General features: G+C 43.7%; 1 protein-coding gene and 1 pseudogene across 2 annotated transcripts in view; one reads left to right on the top strand and one right to left on the bottom strand.

Annotated features, from left to right (window-relative positions):
• CCDC152 (coiled-coil domain containing 152) overlaps positions 1–15,213 on the bottom strand; it is an 880,762-nt gene that overhangs the window by 142,608 nt on the left and 722,941 nt on the right. For both annotated transcript variants that reach the window (XM_078675028.1, XM_078675029.1), the window contains one exon: positions 10,103–10,189. In XM_078675028.1, the coding sequence (XP_078531154.1) occupies positions 10,103–10,189 (87 nt within the window). The remainder of the gene's footprint in view (positions 1–10,102; positions 10,190–15,213) is intronic.
• LOC144819095 (death-associated protein 1 pseudogene) lies at positions 2,250–9,521 on the top strand (annotated as a pseudogene).

Below are 15,213 nucleotides of genomic sequence, written 5' to 3'. Positions count from 1 at the left end.
TGTATGAGAAAAGAGACTGATCAATAAATAACATCTTTTATTGAACCACGCCCATCTCTTATTTCTCTACAAACTGGTGAAACTAAGAATGCACGTACTGACTGAGTAAAATAAGTTGTCTATTGTTTTCACACGACTCTAGAGATACACTCTTGATTAGGGGAGAGCAAAGTTGTCATGTTCTATGGTTGTCAGAAACTAAAGCCCTTCTTGTCTATCCAGGGAGGTTAAAATCCTCCTTGCCTATTCGAGAAAGTTTCTAGTGAACTCTGAGCTAGCTGGCAAACACAAAACTTTAAGTCTAATATCGTCGGTAGAAGACCTAGTTAACCTCTGCCCTAGGTCTATACTATTGAAGATATTATTCCAATGCGCAGAGCCTATTGGGATAATAGGAACTACACTACACCTTCACCACCACCACCATCTCCACCCTCCCTGCTGCTACCAGTTATAGTGTCCGTGGCTGCTCCCGTGTCAGGGGCAAACTATCATTTGGGCCAGGCACCTCACTCCCTGCGCCTGTCTCCCCTGCTGCCCTCAGTGTAGAGACCAATGGCCTCCTGAGGCAGATCTCTATAGGGCAGACATCAATGCTGAGTGTCCTCCATGCACACACAACTCTTTTGACAGACATGTCATCGTACATGGAGGGCATTCACTCAAACATGTCTGCCCTACAGAGATCAAATCAGGCTATGGCCTCAACACTGACAGCAGCACTATCTGTCTTCCAGCAGTACCTCCCTCCTCCTACCTCTTCCTCATCCACCATCCCAACTACCCTCCCAGACCCAAGCACATGCAAACACACACATTCACTCACTGCAACATCCACACACAGCACACAAACACACAGACCAAAGTCACAAGCCACCACCGCACACACTCATGCTACAGACAGCACACTCACACCAAAGGAAGTGACAGTACCCTGCACACAGGCATCCAGTGACACTCGCATACCTCACAACCCTCTGCCTCCATAACCCCTACCCTTTCCTCTCCTGTACCCACTTCAGCCCAGGCTCCCCACCTTGTTCCCGTTGAATTCTTCCCTCCACAAACATGCACCTCCCCTAAGAAGAGGCAGTACCTACAGGATGTCACACCTGTAGCATCTGCTAGCCCCACCCCGCCAAGGAACAGAAGCCATCAACTCCCCCATAGAAAATCCCCCAGGTCCCAATCCAAAGCATCCACTCCTATATCCCACAAATCCCCAGACAAGTCCAGTATATCTAAATTGGCTAAAATGCCCACAAAAAAGACACATCCCCTCCCCATTTAAGACTCAGCCCTCAAAAAATGTAAGATCCCTAAATTAGCTAAGGCCACCCTATCCTAAGCTCCAACTGCCCATCCCACTACAGCTGCACCCCCCTCACAATGAGTGCCAACCACTGCAGAGTCCCACACCCTGCCATCAGATCCTACCACTGCAGTGGACCGTGACTCCCCTCCTGCTCCCATCCCTCCCAAAACACAACTCAGTCCACAATAGTTTTTCCCCTTTGGGGCCTGGCATGCCCCCAAGATGCCCCTCTCAGGGGAGGTGTCCCCTTGCAGGTATTGTGCTGGCAAGAATATATGGGCCTGATGTTCAAAGGTATTATGAACAGTGATGGACTGGCCAATGGCCTTTTGACATTGATAAATAATATATTTGTAAGCTGAATAAAGCATTTTTTTTAACTTAAAAACATTGGTATCCAACAACGTGTTTCAGAGTTAAATGTATGATAAGTGGAATTGGTTGTTTATATGTACAATGATGTTAGTGTGGCATGGATTGAATATGTTACATGAAGTGTGGGCACTTTGACAGAATGCATTTTAAAATGTGGGGTCTGCATTTCATGACTGTTATTGGCAACTTAAGTTTTTTTGGATCAGAGTGAGAAATGAAGTTACACACCTTTGCATTTTTGAGTACACTTACACATAGGTAATGCTTTCAGTTGTCTACATATTGCAAGTGTCTCAATGTGCAACAGTGTAGGCGAAGCATGCTGAATATGTTTGTGATGGGCATATAGGCACCTGTCTCATCTATCAAGCTAGCTACATAGGGCTGTTGACTCCATGGCTGTGACTTAGCACACATCCAGGTACACAGATTGATTTCAATAGAATTGTATATGACTTAAAGGTGGTGAATCAATGTCTGTGTCTTCTGCGGATCTTGCAGAATAGTGGCAAGGTCAACCTTGCTTAATGTGTGATGCCACTGTGATCAAAAAGCATTCATGGCTGAGAACACATCTTGTGTATTTACTGAGCACATGATGAGTGTAAGCTGAGCAGTATTTTCCTAGTCTTCCAACCATCTGCTCCTACTTGACTCAAATAATTGCATGTTGTTTTTGTTAGGCAAGGATGTTTTTTCTTTGTCGTCTATTGATCACTCATTTAGCTGATGTTCGTGCCATCCTGATTTTGGTATGTGAAATTGCAAATATATTGTGTATGCATCGTTTCAGCTTGGATTGCATTTAGCGTCCACACACAAGTCGTGGTTGAGCATTTGAATTCTGTCACATGTATTTTGAGAATGACTGACAAGGGTGCTGATATGAGCTAAATTGATGCTGTTCCATTTCACACCAAGCTGTATTATGAGTGCTGTGATGTCAGTTGACTTTGAATGTGGTACATGTGGTGAGGCATGTGTACAGTGAGTGAACAGAAACATATGTGTCTGTTTGCTGTGCAGATACTTCCCAATCTTGAGTCTCCACCATGCTCTTAGTTGCCACATATGGAAAGATGTGTTGATGGAAATAAGTGTTTGTTCAGTCTCCTTGATGTTTCAATGGATTGTTTGTGACATTGTTTCAGTGCCAAATGTGGACAACGCAGACTTAATTCTGCACATCCTTCATCCTCACAATGCTCACGTCTCCTGGATTCCTGGTGACTAAGTCACTTGTGTTTTTGATCCACAGATTTAGTCACCACTCCAGCATCCTCACCCATGCTGGCAGCTTATCTTACTCAATGAGCTGGGCATTGGCCACACCAACACTGTTTGTGGATACTATGTCATGTGACTCATGCATACTCATACTCCTATACAGGACACAATCTGCACATTCAAAATGTGATTAACAATTTCAGGCATACACTGTGGATTGAGGTGTTAGATGGATAATGTCTGCAAATGACATTCACAAAAGAGGTCAAAAGACACATGCATTGTGATTTGAGTTTGCGTGACCAGTCCACACAGGGGGACAGTATCCTCCATTTATGTTGGCCCATGCTTCTTTCATAAACAAGAATGTTTATGTCTATGGATATTTCCATGACATTAGTGACACAACCACTTCTATGTTGTTGTTGTTGGAAACACTGAACGCAGTACTGGGTGGCTGTGTCTGTGGACATGTGTCTTATCTGTGCTGATATCCTCTGTGCTTTACTGTACACAGATGCATCACAATGTCTTACTTTTGTTATTACATTGGAGTGGTGTTGTTCTGCAATGTTTGTTTGTGTGTTGTGGTGGACGTATGCATTCACTGTGTGATGGCACATATGGCTGTTTATTCTAATTTCTGGTCTAGCATTAAATGTGCTATTCCCCTAGAATTTAGCGTGCAGAATGTAACTACCTGATGATGAAATTCCCTCAATCTACGTACCCGACATGCTATAGATCCATGTTCTGATTGTGATCACAATGATGCGCAGGCACTCAGAAAGTAATTGCCATACAATCTGTGATCATCTCTTGAACATGGCATCTGTGTATTTACTGGGCAAAGGTTTTGTAGTGAAGTGATCAATGCTGCAGATCAAGGTTGTGGTATGTAGGTAAGACTGTCCAGTTGTGACTTGCCTCCCTGCAAGGACCCTACATTGGATGCCAAATACCTGCACATGAAAGTGAATTTAGTGTGTTTGACATGACACTACCTCTGTAAATGCATGAAAGGCAGTGCACCACGGTGGTTCTGAAGCCTGTCCCCCAGTCTCTATTCAAAGAACAGATGGTGATCCACAGAAATTGTGATCTAATGTTGCATTGTCCTGGTGTGGACTGCGTAAGTGTGTGAGTCCATTGGTGTGGTCTAGGAAGGCCCACATAACCATGGTCCGCAGGTGACCCTGGTGCACCTGCATCTCCACTCTACCCATTCCTCAAAGTTGGCATTTGCTTTTGCTGTAACAGTGTGGGAATACATTTCATTGCAATGACCTGTGAGATTGTTTATGTGAACATTCTGGCAGCATGTACTCTAAATGTCAGTACAAAATATATTTTTTGATCAGAAGTTACATTGTTCAAGTAAATGTTTTGAGCTTTATTTTCCACCCCAACCGAGGATATGCATCTTCATGTATAGGGGTGTTTACCCCCAAACAACCAGATATGCATCTTCATGTATAGGGGTGTTATCAATATCAATATCAAAAAACGCTTTTAAAACATAAAACCGACTTCTTTTCTGCAAAAATCTTAAACTCCTTGAATAAATCTAAGCAGATCTTTGAAATCATAAATGATCTCTGCAATGATGATAGGACAACTCTTCCTATCACTCCGACTCAAAAACTGTGTGATACACTGAATGATTTCTTTCAGGATAAAATTATCAATATTAAACAAAATATCACCAGCTCTCCTATTTTAAGTCCATTAAATTACATATTCTCCAACCCCCAAGCACTGGTTAACATCCCTCCTATTGACCTAAAAATTCTTTCGGAACTCATGGTCCGGGTGAAATCGGGTTCCCCCGATGACATCTGCCCCCCTCATATTTTTAAAGAAATAGGACTTGCTATCCCGCAAAGCATCCTCTTTTTATTAAATGATTCACTTGCCCAGGGTAAAGTACCCAGCAGTTTTAAACAAGCCCTGTTGATTCCTCTGATAAAAACAACGGGTTTGGACCCACATGACCCTGCCAATTACAGGCCAATTTCTTTGCTGCCCTATCTGTCCAAAATTTTGGAGGCTCATGTATCCAACTGTGTCTCGAGTTTTATTGAATCCACTGATTATTTAGAACCGAATCAGGCAGGCTTCCGTCCAGGCCACTCTACCGAGACAGTGATATTAGCGGTCCAGAATACCTTGAGATCCAACGCAGACAGAGAGGTCCATCAAGCTCTGGTGCTCCTTGATTTGTCGGCTGCGTTCGACACTGTTGACCTCACCATTCTTGTCAACCGTGTCGAGCAAGCCGGCATCAGGGGCACGGCTCTGAGCTGGCTAGAGTCTTTCATTTCTGAACGTACTCAGTCAGTCAGACTAGGGTCATTTACAGCTCCAAAAATTGTTTCCACCTGTGGTGTCCCTCAGGGATCATCCCTTTCCCCACTCCTTTTTAATTTATACTTACGCCCTCTACTGTACTCCCTGAAAAACCATAAAGTCACAATCTTCAATTATGCAGATGACCTGCAATTGGTCTTTGCACTAGACTCCCCTAATGCTGTGGCAGACTTTCAGGACACCATGTCTCATATCCAGAAATGGATGAATTTAAACTATCTCAAACTCAACCCGGGCAAGACGGAACTAATCCTGCCCGGGAAGAGTGAAATTAGTTGGGGTCCCCATTTCTGGCCACCTAACATGGGTATTCCACCGATTAAGTCCCACACAGTTAAGAGTTCAGGGGTGACTCTCAGTGAGGATCTCTCACTAAAAAATCATATAGGGACGGTAGTTTCAACGTGTTTCTTTCAACTGAGAAAGATAAAGAAAATATCTCAATTTCTAACTCACTCTGCCTTGATTCAGGCAATTGCTGCTTTAATTTTATCACGGATTGACTTCTCCAATAGCCTGTATCTTGGCCTCCCAGTAGGGCAGTTGAAGAGACTGCAATACGCCCAAAATCAGGCAGCCAGGCTTATTTTTAAACAACCTAAATGGCAATCCATTAGATCAGGGTTGGAAAACTCCACTGGCTACCAGTGGCTCAGAGAGCTAGCTTCAAAGCAGGCTGCATCATTTTTAAAGCCTTACAGGGCAAAGGTCCGAAATTTATCCGGAATTTAGTTTGTAAATACATCCCTCCACGAAACCTTCGATCCGCTCAACAAGAGCTACTGATGATCCCAGCATACAGGAAGAAGCGTCAGGGCGGTAGTAGCTTCCACTATCTTGCCTCTTCCCTATGGAACTCTCTGCCGTTAACCCTGAAACAGAGTGGGGATCTTCTTGACTTTAGGCAGGCATTTAAAACTCTGCTCTTTAGACAAGCTTATTGCAACTAAACTAGGATATGATTTACTCCTGCTTAAGTACCCAAAGCTGTGTTGTGTTCTAAAGATTCAATAGCGCCATGAAGCCTGCGGGCGTACGAGCGCTCTATAAATAAAAAATTAACATAACATAACATAACCCCAAACCCCAGATATGCATCTTCATGTATAGGGGTGTTTACCAAAAACCCCTGATATGCATCTTCATGTATAGGGGTATTTACCCCAAACCCCAGATATGCATCTTCATGTATAGGGGTATTTACCCCAGATATGCATCTTCATGTACAGGGGTATTTACCCCAAACCACAGATATGCATCTTCATGTATAGAGGTATTTATCCCAAACCCAAGATATGCATCTTCCGATTTCCAATTGTTTGGATTTGCTACTACGACCGGATCTTGGATCATGCGGAGTTCACTAAATAAGAAATGTATTCTTCCTCTCTGCATTGAGAGGGCAATTGATTTACATCTATTGCTTAAATCAGCGAACTGAAGACTTCTACCCTGAGAACTTTAGTTTCCTCTTAATTATTAAATCAAGGGGTCAAGAAATTTCACATGATCCACCTTTGTCCTGAAGATGGTCTCACTGATTTGATGCACAGAGACCGACACATCGACGCCTAAACCATCCTTCTTTCTTTAGCTATTATTAATTGTCTTGGCTTGAGTTCTGAATCCTATGTATAGGACAGAATTATTATGAAGATGGTTTCTATACATTGAGAACCAGGATATTTTTGTATGTCTAATTTATATGTTCTCTGTTGTGAATGTATGTTTTCATTTGATAAATGTTATTTCTGTACCCCTATTTTCTTGTTGTTGGAATGTAAAATGTATTATTTTTTTGATACACCCGGCTGTAATGGGTGTCATTAGATGTCATCATATCTAATATAAAGTCATTTTGAAGTATAATCCCTTGTAGGCACCTTTACCTTCTTAATTTATTACCCAACCTCACAAGGGTTGTCTGGGATACGCATTATCTTGCTATCTTTCTAAAAGTGAAATTTCTCAAACAGTAATGATAATTCAACTTTGCCAGCAAATATGATTTAGCAATACCATTCCCATGATATGAAACATGAGAGGGCTACACCTTCTCAATGAGGAATTACAACTTATAAGTGTTATAGGGAATTCCCATTGTCAACCTATGAGGGTGGTAGGCCAGGATGCACAGAATTTAAAAGTACATGTTCTACCTATTAGTTACACAGTACCCTGCCCTAGGGGCTCCTTAAGGCCTAGGTTAGGGGTGACATATGTAGTAAAAGAGGAATTTAAGGCTTGGCAAGGCATTTTAAATGCCACGTCGACAAGGCAGTAAAACTGCAACTACAGGCTCTACAGTGGCAGGGCTGAGACATGTTTAAGCTGCTACTGGTGTGTGTGGCACAATCAATGCTGCAGGCCCACTAGTAGTATTTAATTTACAGGCCCTGGGCACATGTAGTGCACTATACCAGGGACTTATAAGTAAATTAAACATGCCAATTGTAAACAAATCAATCAAACCAGGTTTTAGGGGATAAGCACAGGCACTTTAGCACGGGTCAGGAGAGGTAAAGTGTTTAAAGTCCTATGGTCAACAAAAAGAAATCAACAAAAAGGTGAGGCAAGTAGGCAAAAGGTTTGGGGAAGACCACCTTAACGCTGTCTTGACAATGAGAAACACCAGAGGGTCCACATGGTGTGACTGTTAAGCCCATTGTGTCGAAGTATTGTAAGGAAAGGAAATATGGTCAGCCCCTCTACCCATACAATGGGCTGCAAGATTTACCAAAACAGACAAAGTTACTGTCTGCCGACAGTGATATGCAAACATTGAAAAACTTAAGTCATGGAAGCTGGGCATCGAACCTCTATAGTTGTGGGACCTTCCCACACGGCCTGTCCTCTCCTTTAAAATCAATAATGAAGTGTCAATTAAAGAAATAGCGGTTCGGATTGATCCCACTGTTGGCATACAAATATGGGCGAGGCTACAAAGAGTCTGTAGCTACTAAGCATCTGTGAGAGACTGCGCCCGCTGAGAATATACTGGCCCCGCCCAGTCTGGCGTATTTTACATATACGGACATGTCAAGCTGCCCTAGTCGAGTGCATGAAAGGCGAATCAGTGCAGCTGGCGGCACGCTTCTTGAAATATCTGATGGCAGTAAAGGCAGTTCTGGACACCGACCATCGCACAGAACTATAATTCATAATGCTATGTCAAGTTTTTAATTTCCTTTCTTAAGGCGTCATGTTTATAGTTGCTTAAGCAGTGTTTTAGACTTTTTAGAATTTTTGTGCAACCAACTGAAATAACTCTTTTTACACCCTGTTATAATATTATAACATATGCACTTTATATTGTCGTTTTATATGTGTCCTCATTGCAATGTTTTATTGTGCAATAGAAATTATCTTATCTTATCTAAGGCTGTCAGGTGTCAGCTGTCAATGTTGAATGTATTCAATTGGAAATGTGTCTCTTTTGCTTTATTCTATTTTATTAAATGTATGAAATACTTTATTTAGAACCCCTAAAGAGAGTGTGATTTCTTGATGTGATGGGGAGAACTCTTTCCACTCACTTTAGAAGGCTAACCTGATATTCCCATTTTTAATACTCTGCATTTAGATGATATGAACTTTGGTGAATTCTTGATTGATTCCATACTTTCAATGAGCTCTGCACTTTGATTTATGGACTCTGATTTATGGACTTGACTATTTTGAATGCACTCTTGTATTCTTAAAGTTCTTAAAACAAAACACTTAAGGTTGAGAGTTCATTGTCTGTCGTTCATGTAGAGACAAAGGTGGTCTACATTACTGTTATTTGTAATGGTCACCTTTGATTTAGGTAGCTGGAGAGTGCTGATGTGTTCTATAGCTACTAGATAGATCCATCGGCACACGCAGCAGCTGGCAGCATTCTTCACCCCCCAAGGAGAAAGCAGAGACCAAAGCCGGGCACTCACCAGCGGTGAAGGCTGGCGGCATGCAAATTGTTCAGAAGCATCCACACACCGTTGATTCCAAAGAAGAGAAAGAAAAGGATGATGAAGATTTGGAAACCGGCACCAGCCCACCAAAACCAACGCTGTTCATCTCTGGTGCAGTAGCAAGGGGGAATAAAGACTTCCCTCCAGCTGCAGCTCAGGTGGCTCACCAGAAGCCTAATCCAAGTGTGGAAAAGCTTCCTCCTGCACACCAGGTCAATCAGCACATCCATCAACCCGCAAGTGAAGACTCCGTTATGAATGGCAGGGAAAGGGGAAACAATTGACAATTGTTAAAAATAGCAATGAGGAGGGACTGCACCGCTCACGGTCCATCATGTTGCGACCTGTAGAAAGGTTGAATGGGGTGTGTGCGTCGTCACTAGTTGCCATAAAAAGTTCCAAACTCATAACAACATTTAAACATCGTAGCTAAGATAAACTAGACAATTGCAGTGCTTAGCCCACTCCCCCGTTCGATCTATGGATAGCAGGAAAGAGTAGAAGCATATAAAGTGGTTCTGTCACTACATTGTTTGCCACCATTCCTCTCCACTCTCTGGAAGCATGTACGAAGGGTGAAAGATGGGTGCTGCATTTTGCCTTGTCTCTGCAGTGGTTATGCGTGGTGCCTGTCTACTTTTTAGACTATTAACTCCTTCAAAGATACAGGATACCATACACAATAAATGGTCTCACTTTTCTTTTTTACACAGAGCATGCACCTAATCTTCTCACGTGTTCCTTACATATGTTCCTTCGATAGCAAGTAGAACACATGTTGTCCATAACCATGGACTCTAAAAGAGAATTTCAATTTGCACCAAAAAGTAATCAAATTGAAAAATGTAATTAAATAATACATTACCATCCTGTAGATATGCTGAGGTAAAACAGGCGTGTCTGGGTACGATTTTGTTGATTTACTCTTCTGCCTTGATAGCTTTGCATTAAACTGCAGTAAATTAAAACAAATAATTGTAATTATTGAATGACAACAATACTGATTTTGGTTATTATATTTAAGATAATGTTATTCTTTAAAAGGATTATCTAGAATAACTGAATGGAAAAACAAGATTTTGGTAAAGACACAGAATATGCTTGTAACATGTATACTGCTTGCCACTCTTGCACAATCGAATCTATAAGCTTAGATCCCAAAACACTCAAAAGAATGTCTGTATTGCTTCTAGGTTCAACCTCTTATTTGCTACTAAAAAAGACCTTAGATGGATACTAGCTAAAACACACTCTACCCACAACCAATGACTCCAATTAAGCACTCATCTATTCATCGTACTACAGTTGTTTGCCCCTCTCTTACTCTTTTAGAGGGGAGGCTATTGACTAGTCAGCAAGCTCGAGTATGTATAATGTGAAGTACCAAAACGAGGAGATCCTTTACGAGAGGTACCGACGGGATAACTGATGTTCAAATATTCCCTGTCCAGGGCTTCCCATCATTGGTGTGCTGAAGAAAAAGATAGAAAGGTGTATGTCAACCGTCCGTTTTAGTAGGTAGTGTACCTGGCCTGCTCATCATTAATCATCAAAAGTCTGGCCTTCGTAGAACTTAACTTGTAAAAACACCACCTACTCTTTTGTACTCCATCCTATTCTAAATGCAAGCGGAGTTCCTATCCATTGTAGGTGTCTAGGTCGTCTATCTCATTTAGAGTGTGCTGAAACTGTCACAGTGAAAACCTAAATAAGTGTCTATGGTGTTTATTGGGGGTTTACTTTATTCAGGTAACTCTCCTAGCAAATGATTAAAAGCAAGAGGCATGTTTCGATCTGTATTTAAGGAAGGCTAACATGTTTCACTGCCTGAGAAGTCTGGAAGAGTCTTTAGAATCAGAAGGGTGAGGTGTTAAACAGGTGTCACACATGCCATTTACTGAACCTGCTGTTTCCTCTAACAGGAATGCATCTCTGTGAGTAACAGTGTAACAAGTCCAGTAGAGGAAGTTACTTACCTTTGGTAACGCTCTTTCAGGTAGAGGCTCAGATCTAGCCGCAGATTCCTCATCTTTTGAATATTTGCCAGGCAGAAAGCCTACAAGACGCCAGGGCAAGTTTGGTGGGTTCTACCTGACACCCGGGATTTTGACTTTGATGCAAAAGAAAGTGGTGCAGGTGTTGTACTCTGGCCACACCCCACCCCAAAAGGAAAGGGATAAACCCGCCCTGGCCCCCCCTCCACCCCTCCGGGCATACAGGAGGTGTGGGGCCCCTGGGGGGCAGAAGTCCCACTATATAGCAGGAATATGTATTTTTTAATAAAATAATGGGATGGGTCTTGCCCATCCTAACATCAGGCCCACCCACACCCCTAAAACATCAACAGTCTTTCTACTCCCCTGCAGACTAAAGCATTCCATCCCAATGGCAAGCAAAAGGGCATTTGGGGCCATATGTATCAAGCTAATTTTTAGTCGCAAACGCTGCGAATCGCAAAAAACAAAGTTTGCGAATAAAAATTTGCTATTTTCAATGTATGAAGCAAAATCGCATCGCAAAATGAGAAATCGCAAAAATTGTGATTCCTTACATTGCAAGACCCAGAATTCTGCGAATTATCTAGCGATTCCTTTTTTTACGATTTCTCAGTTAGCGAAATTCGCAAACGGGAAATCGCAAATTAAGAAATCGCTATGGTATGTATGAAAAAATCGCAATTTGCGAATTTACGAAAATCGCAATTTAGAGAATCGCAATTACCACCAAGTAGGAGCAGGTGGTAACCAGGTGCAAACTATTTAAGGAGTCCCAGAATGCAACAGACTCTTTACACAATGGCTGGGCTGTACGTGATAGCCAGGAGGCTGCGACTCAGAGCTGCTGCACAGAGGAGGAGACGCCAGAAGAGGATATTCCGTGCGCGCATTACCATGTTCCAGCGCACTGAGGAGGACATCTATACACACTACAGACTGGATGAAGAGAGTATCCTTGATTTAATTGAGGAACTCAAACCCTTCCTTGAACACCCCACACGCAGCACACACTCCATCCCCACCCACATCCAGATCCTGTGCTCACTGAACCTCTTGGCATCAGGTAGTTTCCAGGGGGTGATAGCCTCAGATGGAGGGGTGTCACAAAGTGCACTTTCGCGCTTTTTCCACACGTTCCTTGATGCCATGGTACAGAGGCTGCATCACCACATTCACTTCCCAAGCACCCCACAGGCACTAGACCAGACCAAGCAGGACTTCTATCAAATAGCCCAATTTCCACACGTCATATGATGCATAGATGGGACACATGTTGCAATATCCCCTCCCTCCCAGAATGAGTATGTGTACAGGAATCGCAAATGCTACCATTCCCTGAGCATACAGGTGGTGTGTGAAGCCAAACACATCATCACGGACATTGTCGCTAAATACCCAGGCAGCACGCACAATGCTTTCATCTTCCGTCACAGTGGGATACACCATAGACTCACAAGTGGGGAGTTTGGCGAGGGATATATACTAGGTAAATGCATTTGAACAGAGGCCACACTTGTTAAGACTAGCATGTGCAGGACAGTGTTTAACCATATCCATCCCACCCCACAGGTGACAGTGCATATGCGGTCCGGGACTTCATACTGACGCCCTACCTGAATCCAGCCAACACTGGGGAGCGGGGGTACAACAGCGCCCACATAGCAACCAGAGGCACCATTGGGGGTACATTCGGGATACTCAAGAGTAGATTCAGATGCCTACACAAGAGTGGAGGGGCACTACAATACAGCCCCCAGACCTGTTGCAAGATAGTGGGAGCATGTGCCATGCTGCACAACATCGCCACCAGGAAAGGCACACCGGTGGAGCTCAGTGAATCGGATTCATCAGATGTGGAGGGGCCTGCCCCAGGGCGTATGCCAGCTGGTGCAGCTGCTGGGCGCCAGAGGCGAGATGAGATTACACACAACTATTTCTAGGTAAGAAAATATGACACAATGCTAGATATCATTTGTGAGACTGTGTTTTATTCCTTAACTTCAGGATGAATGATATCACACAGCCTGAATGACACCCAATGTCTCTCCCAATGTCCAGAACATGTCATTGTCACAGTGCAAGTCTTGAACAGGAGCAAGTGTACTAGTAAAGTGGGTAGCTGCAACCATCCAGTGGTAACATTCGGTGCACCTCAAATGCGGCGCTGTCGTGAGGAAGTCCCTGTTTGGGGTTGCACAGTGCCTTCCTCACTTGGGCCACTAGGCCTACCGGTACGGCCACTACGGTGCCTATTCATGGTGGGCCGAAGGGGGAGGGTGATGATGATCCTTCCTGACTGTGCATCCTCATCTGTGGGAGTCAGGACTCCAGGCCCATTAGTGTGAACTGCCCGAAGCTCGTCTACTGCTGATGTAATTTGAACCAGTGCCCTTACAATGTCCTGGCTGTTGTGTGCCACCTTGCGCTTTATGAAGATGCTGCGCCTTATAGAACATTGGTGGCAGAGGACAGGCGGTTCACCGCCCGTGTGTACAGGTCCAGGCGCAGCATCTCTCTGCACCTAGCAGCACGGTCAGCCTTGAGTTCTGCACAGAGTGCCTCCAGGGCACCGTCATGCCCCTGAAGCCTTCGCTCACTTCCCTCTGTAATGCTTTGATACTTTTTGCTTGCAGGCGTTGTACGTGCAACATGTGCATCTTCAGGCCGCCAAAGACTGTTTCATCCCCTGGATCTGCAGCACTGCTGGATGTGCGCGACCTGCGCCTGGTTGGGACTGGTGGGATTGGGTCAGCACGTGCACGTTGTTGTCACTGTGGCTGTGTTGGCTCAGGGTGCACATCGCCATTGCTGTCCTTGCCCTCGTCCTCCAATGGGGGTAGTGGTGGGATTACATGTCTCCTGTGGCGCTTTGGAGGGTTGACGGGGCTGTCCTCCTCCTCTGTGTCCTCCTCTTGCCCTGCTGCTTCTATGTTTGGGTAATCGCCCTGTCTTCCACTGCCTGTAGGCTGTGTTCCAGATGGTGCTGTGGACGTAAATGCACACATTTATTAACTGTTCTCACTTGCACTTGACAATTATTAAATATCACTGTTTGGGATTACATGTGTCTTGTATTTGCCTTTCCTGAAGTGTTTAAAAGGACATAAAGGCGTCCCCACCGAGAATGGACCGATGATCAATGTCCAGTAGCAAGAGTCATCACTCAAGTGGAAACTAATTATCTTTAACACAGCATGCCATCAATTGGGCGGAAAAGGTAAAGTTACAATGTTGTATCTTAAGTTTCTTGTGGGAGATGTGCAAACTGTGCCAGTATAATCAGGGGCGATAAAATTACAGCTAATGACAAAACCATCAACATCAAAAGCTTCATGAATTGCAGAACAAAGAACGCCATTTATCTTATTCAATGTCCTTGCAGAAAATATTATGTAGGGGAAACATCCAGAGAATTTAGGATTCGCCTTAATGAACATCGTTCAGCCCTAAGAACGAACAAAGTAGGTGCACCCCTTACGGAACATTGGAGGGCGGCCAACCATACGATTAATGATCTGAAATGGTGTGGTCTGGAGAAAATAACGAGTAGTATCAGAGGCGGCAACCAGGACAATAAAAGGAAGCGTAGGGAACAATTCTTTATGTCCACTCTGAATAGTGTGAGGTGTGGCCTAAACTCAAGAGAGGATTGGGAAAGGGTCATTAGATGAGAAACACCCTAGGTCATATTTGGTACTAGCCTTAGAATAATTTCCCCAAGAATGTAAAGTGATGGGGACTTTATGATCATAAGGAAATAAGACATGAGCAGAAATGAGTATTCCCGTGTACTCCACTAAGGAATAGAGGCGGAGAGGGGATGTAACTACACGGTGGTAGTGGCCTCATCACAATTCTACAATGGTGTAATGATGTTTGGAATCTTGTGAGGAGCTGCTCTCAGTGTGTATTCACATTTCCGATCGGGAAAAGAACGCGGTGCTGAACTTAAACGCGTCAAATCGCCATAGTAACACCC

Source organism: Lissotriton helveticus, chromosome 2_1 (genome assembly GCF_964261635.1).
Source record: "Lissotriton helveticus chromosome 2_1, aLisHel1.1, whole genome shotgun sequence".
Classification (NCBI taxonomy): domain Eukaryota; kingdom Metazoa; phylum Chordata; class Amphibia; order Caudata; family Salamandridae; genus Lissotriton; species Lissotriton helveticus.
This window is presented reverse-complemented; position numbering and strand designations above follow the sequence as displayed.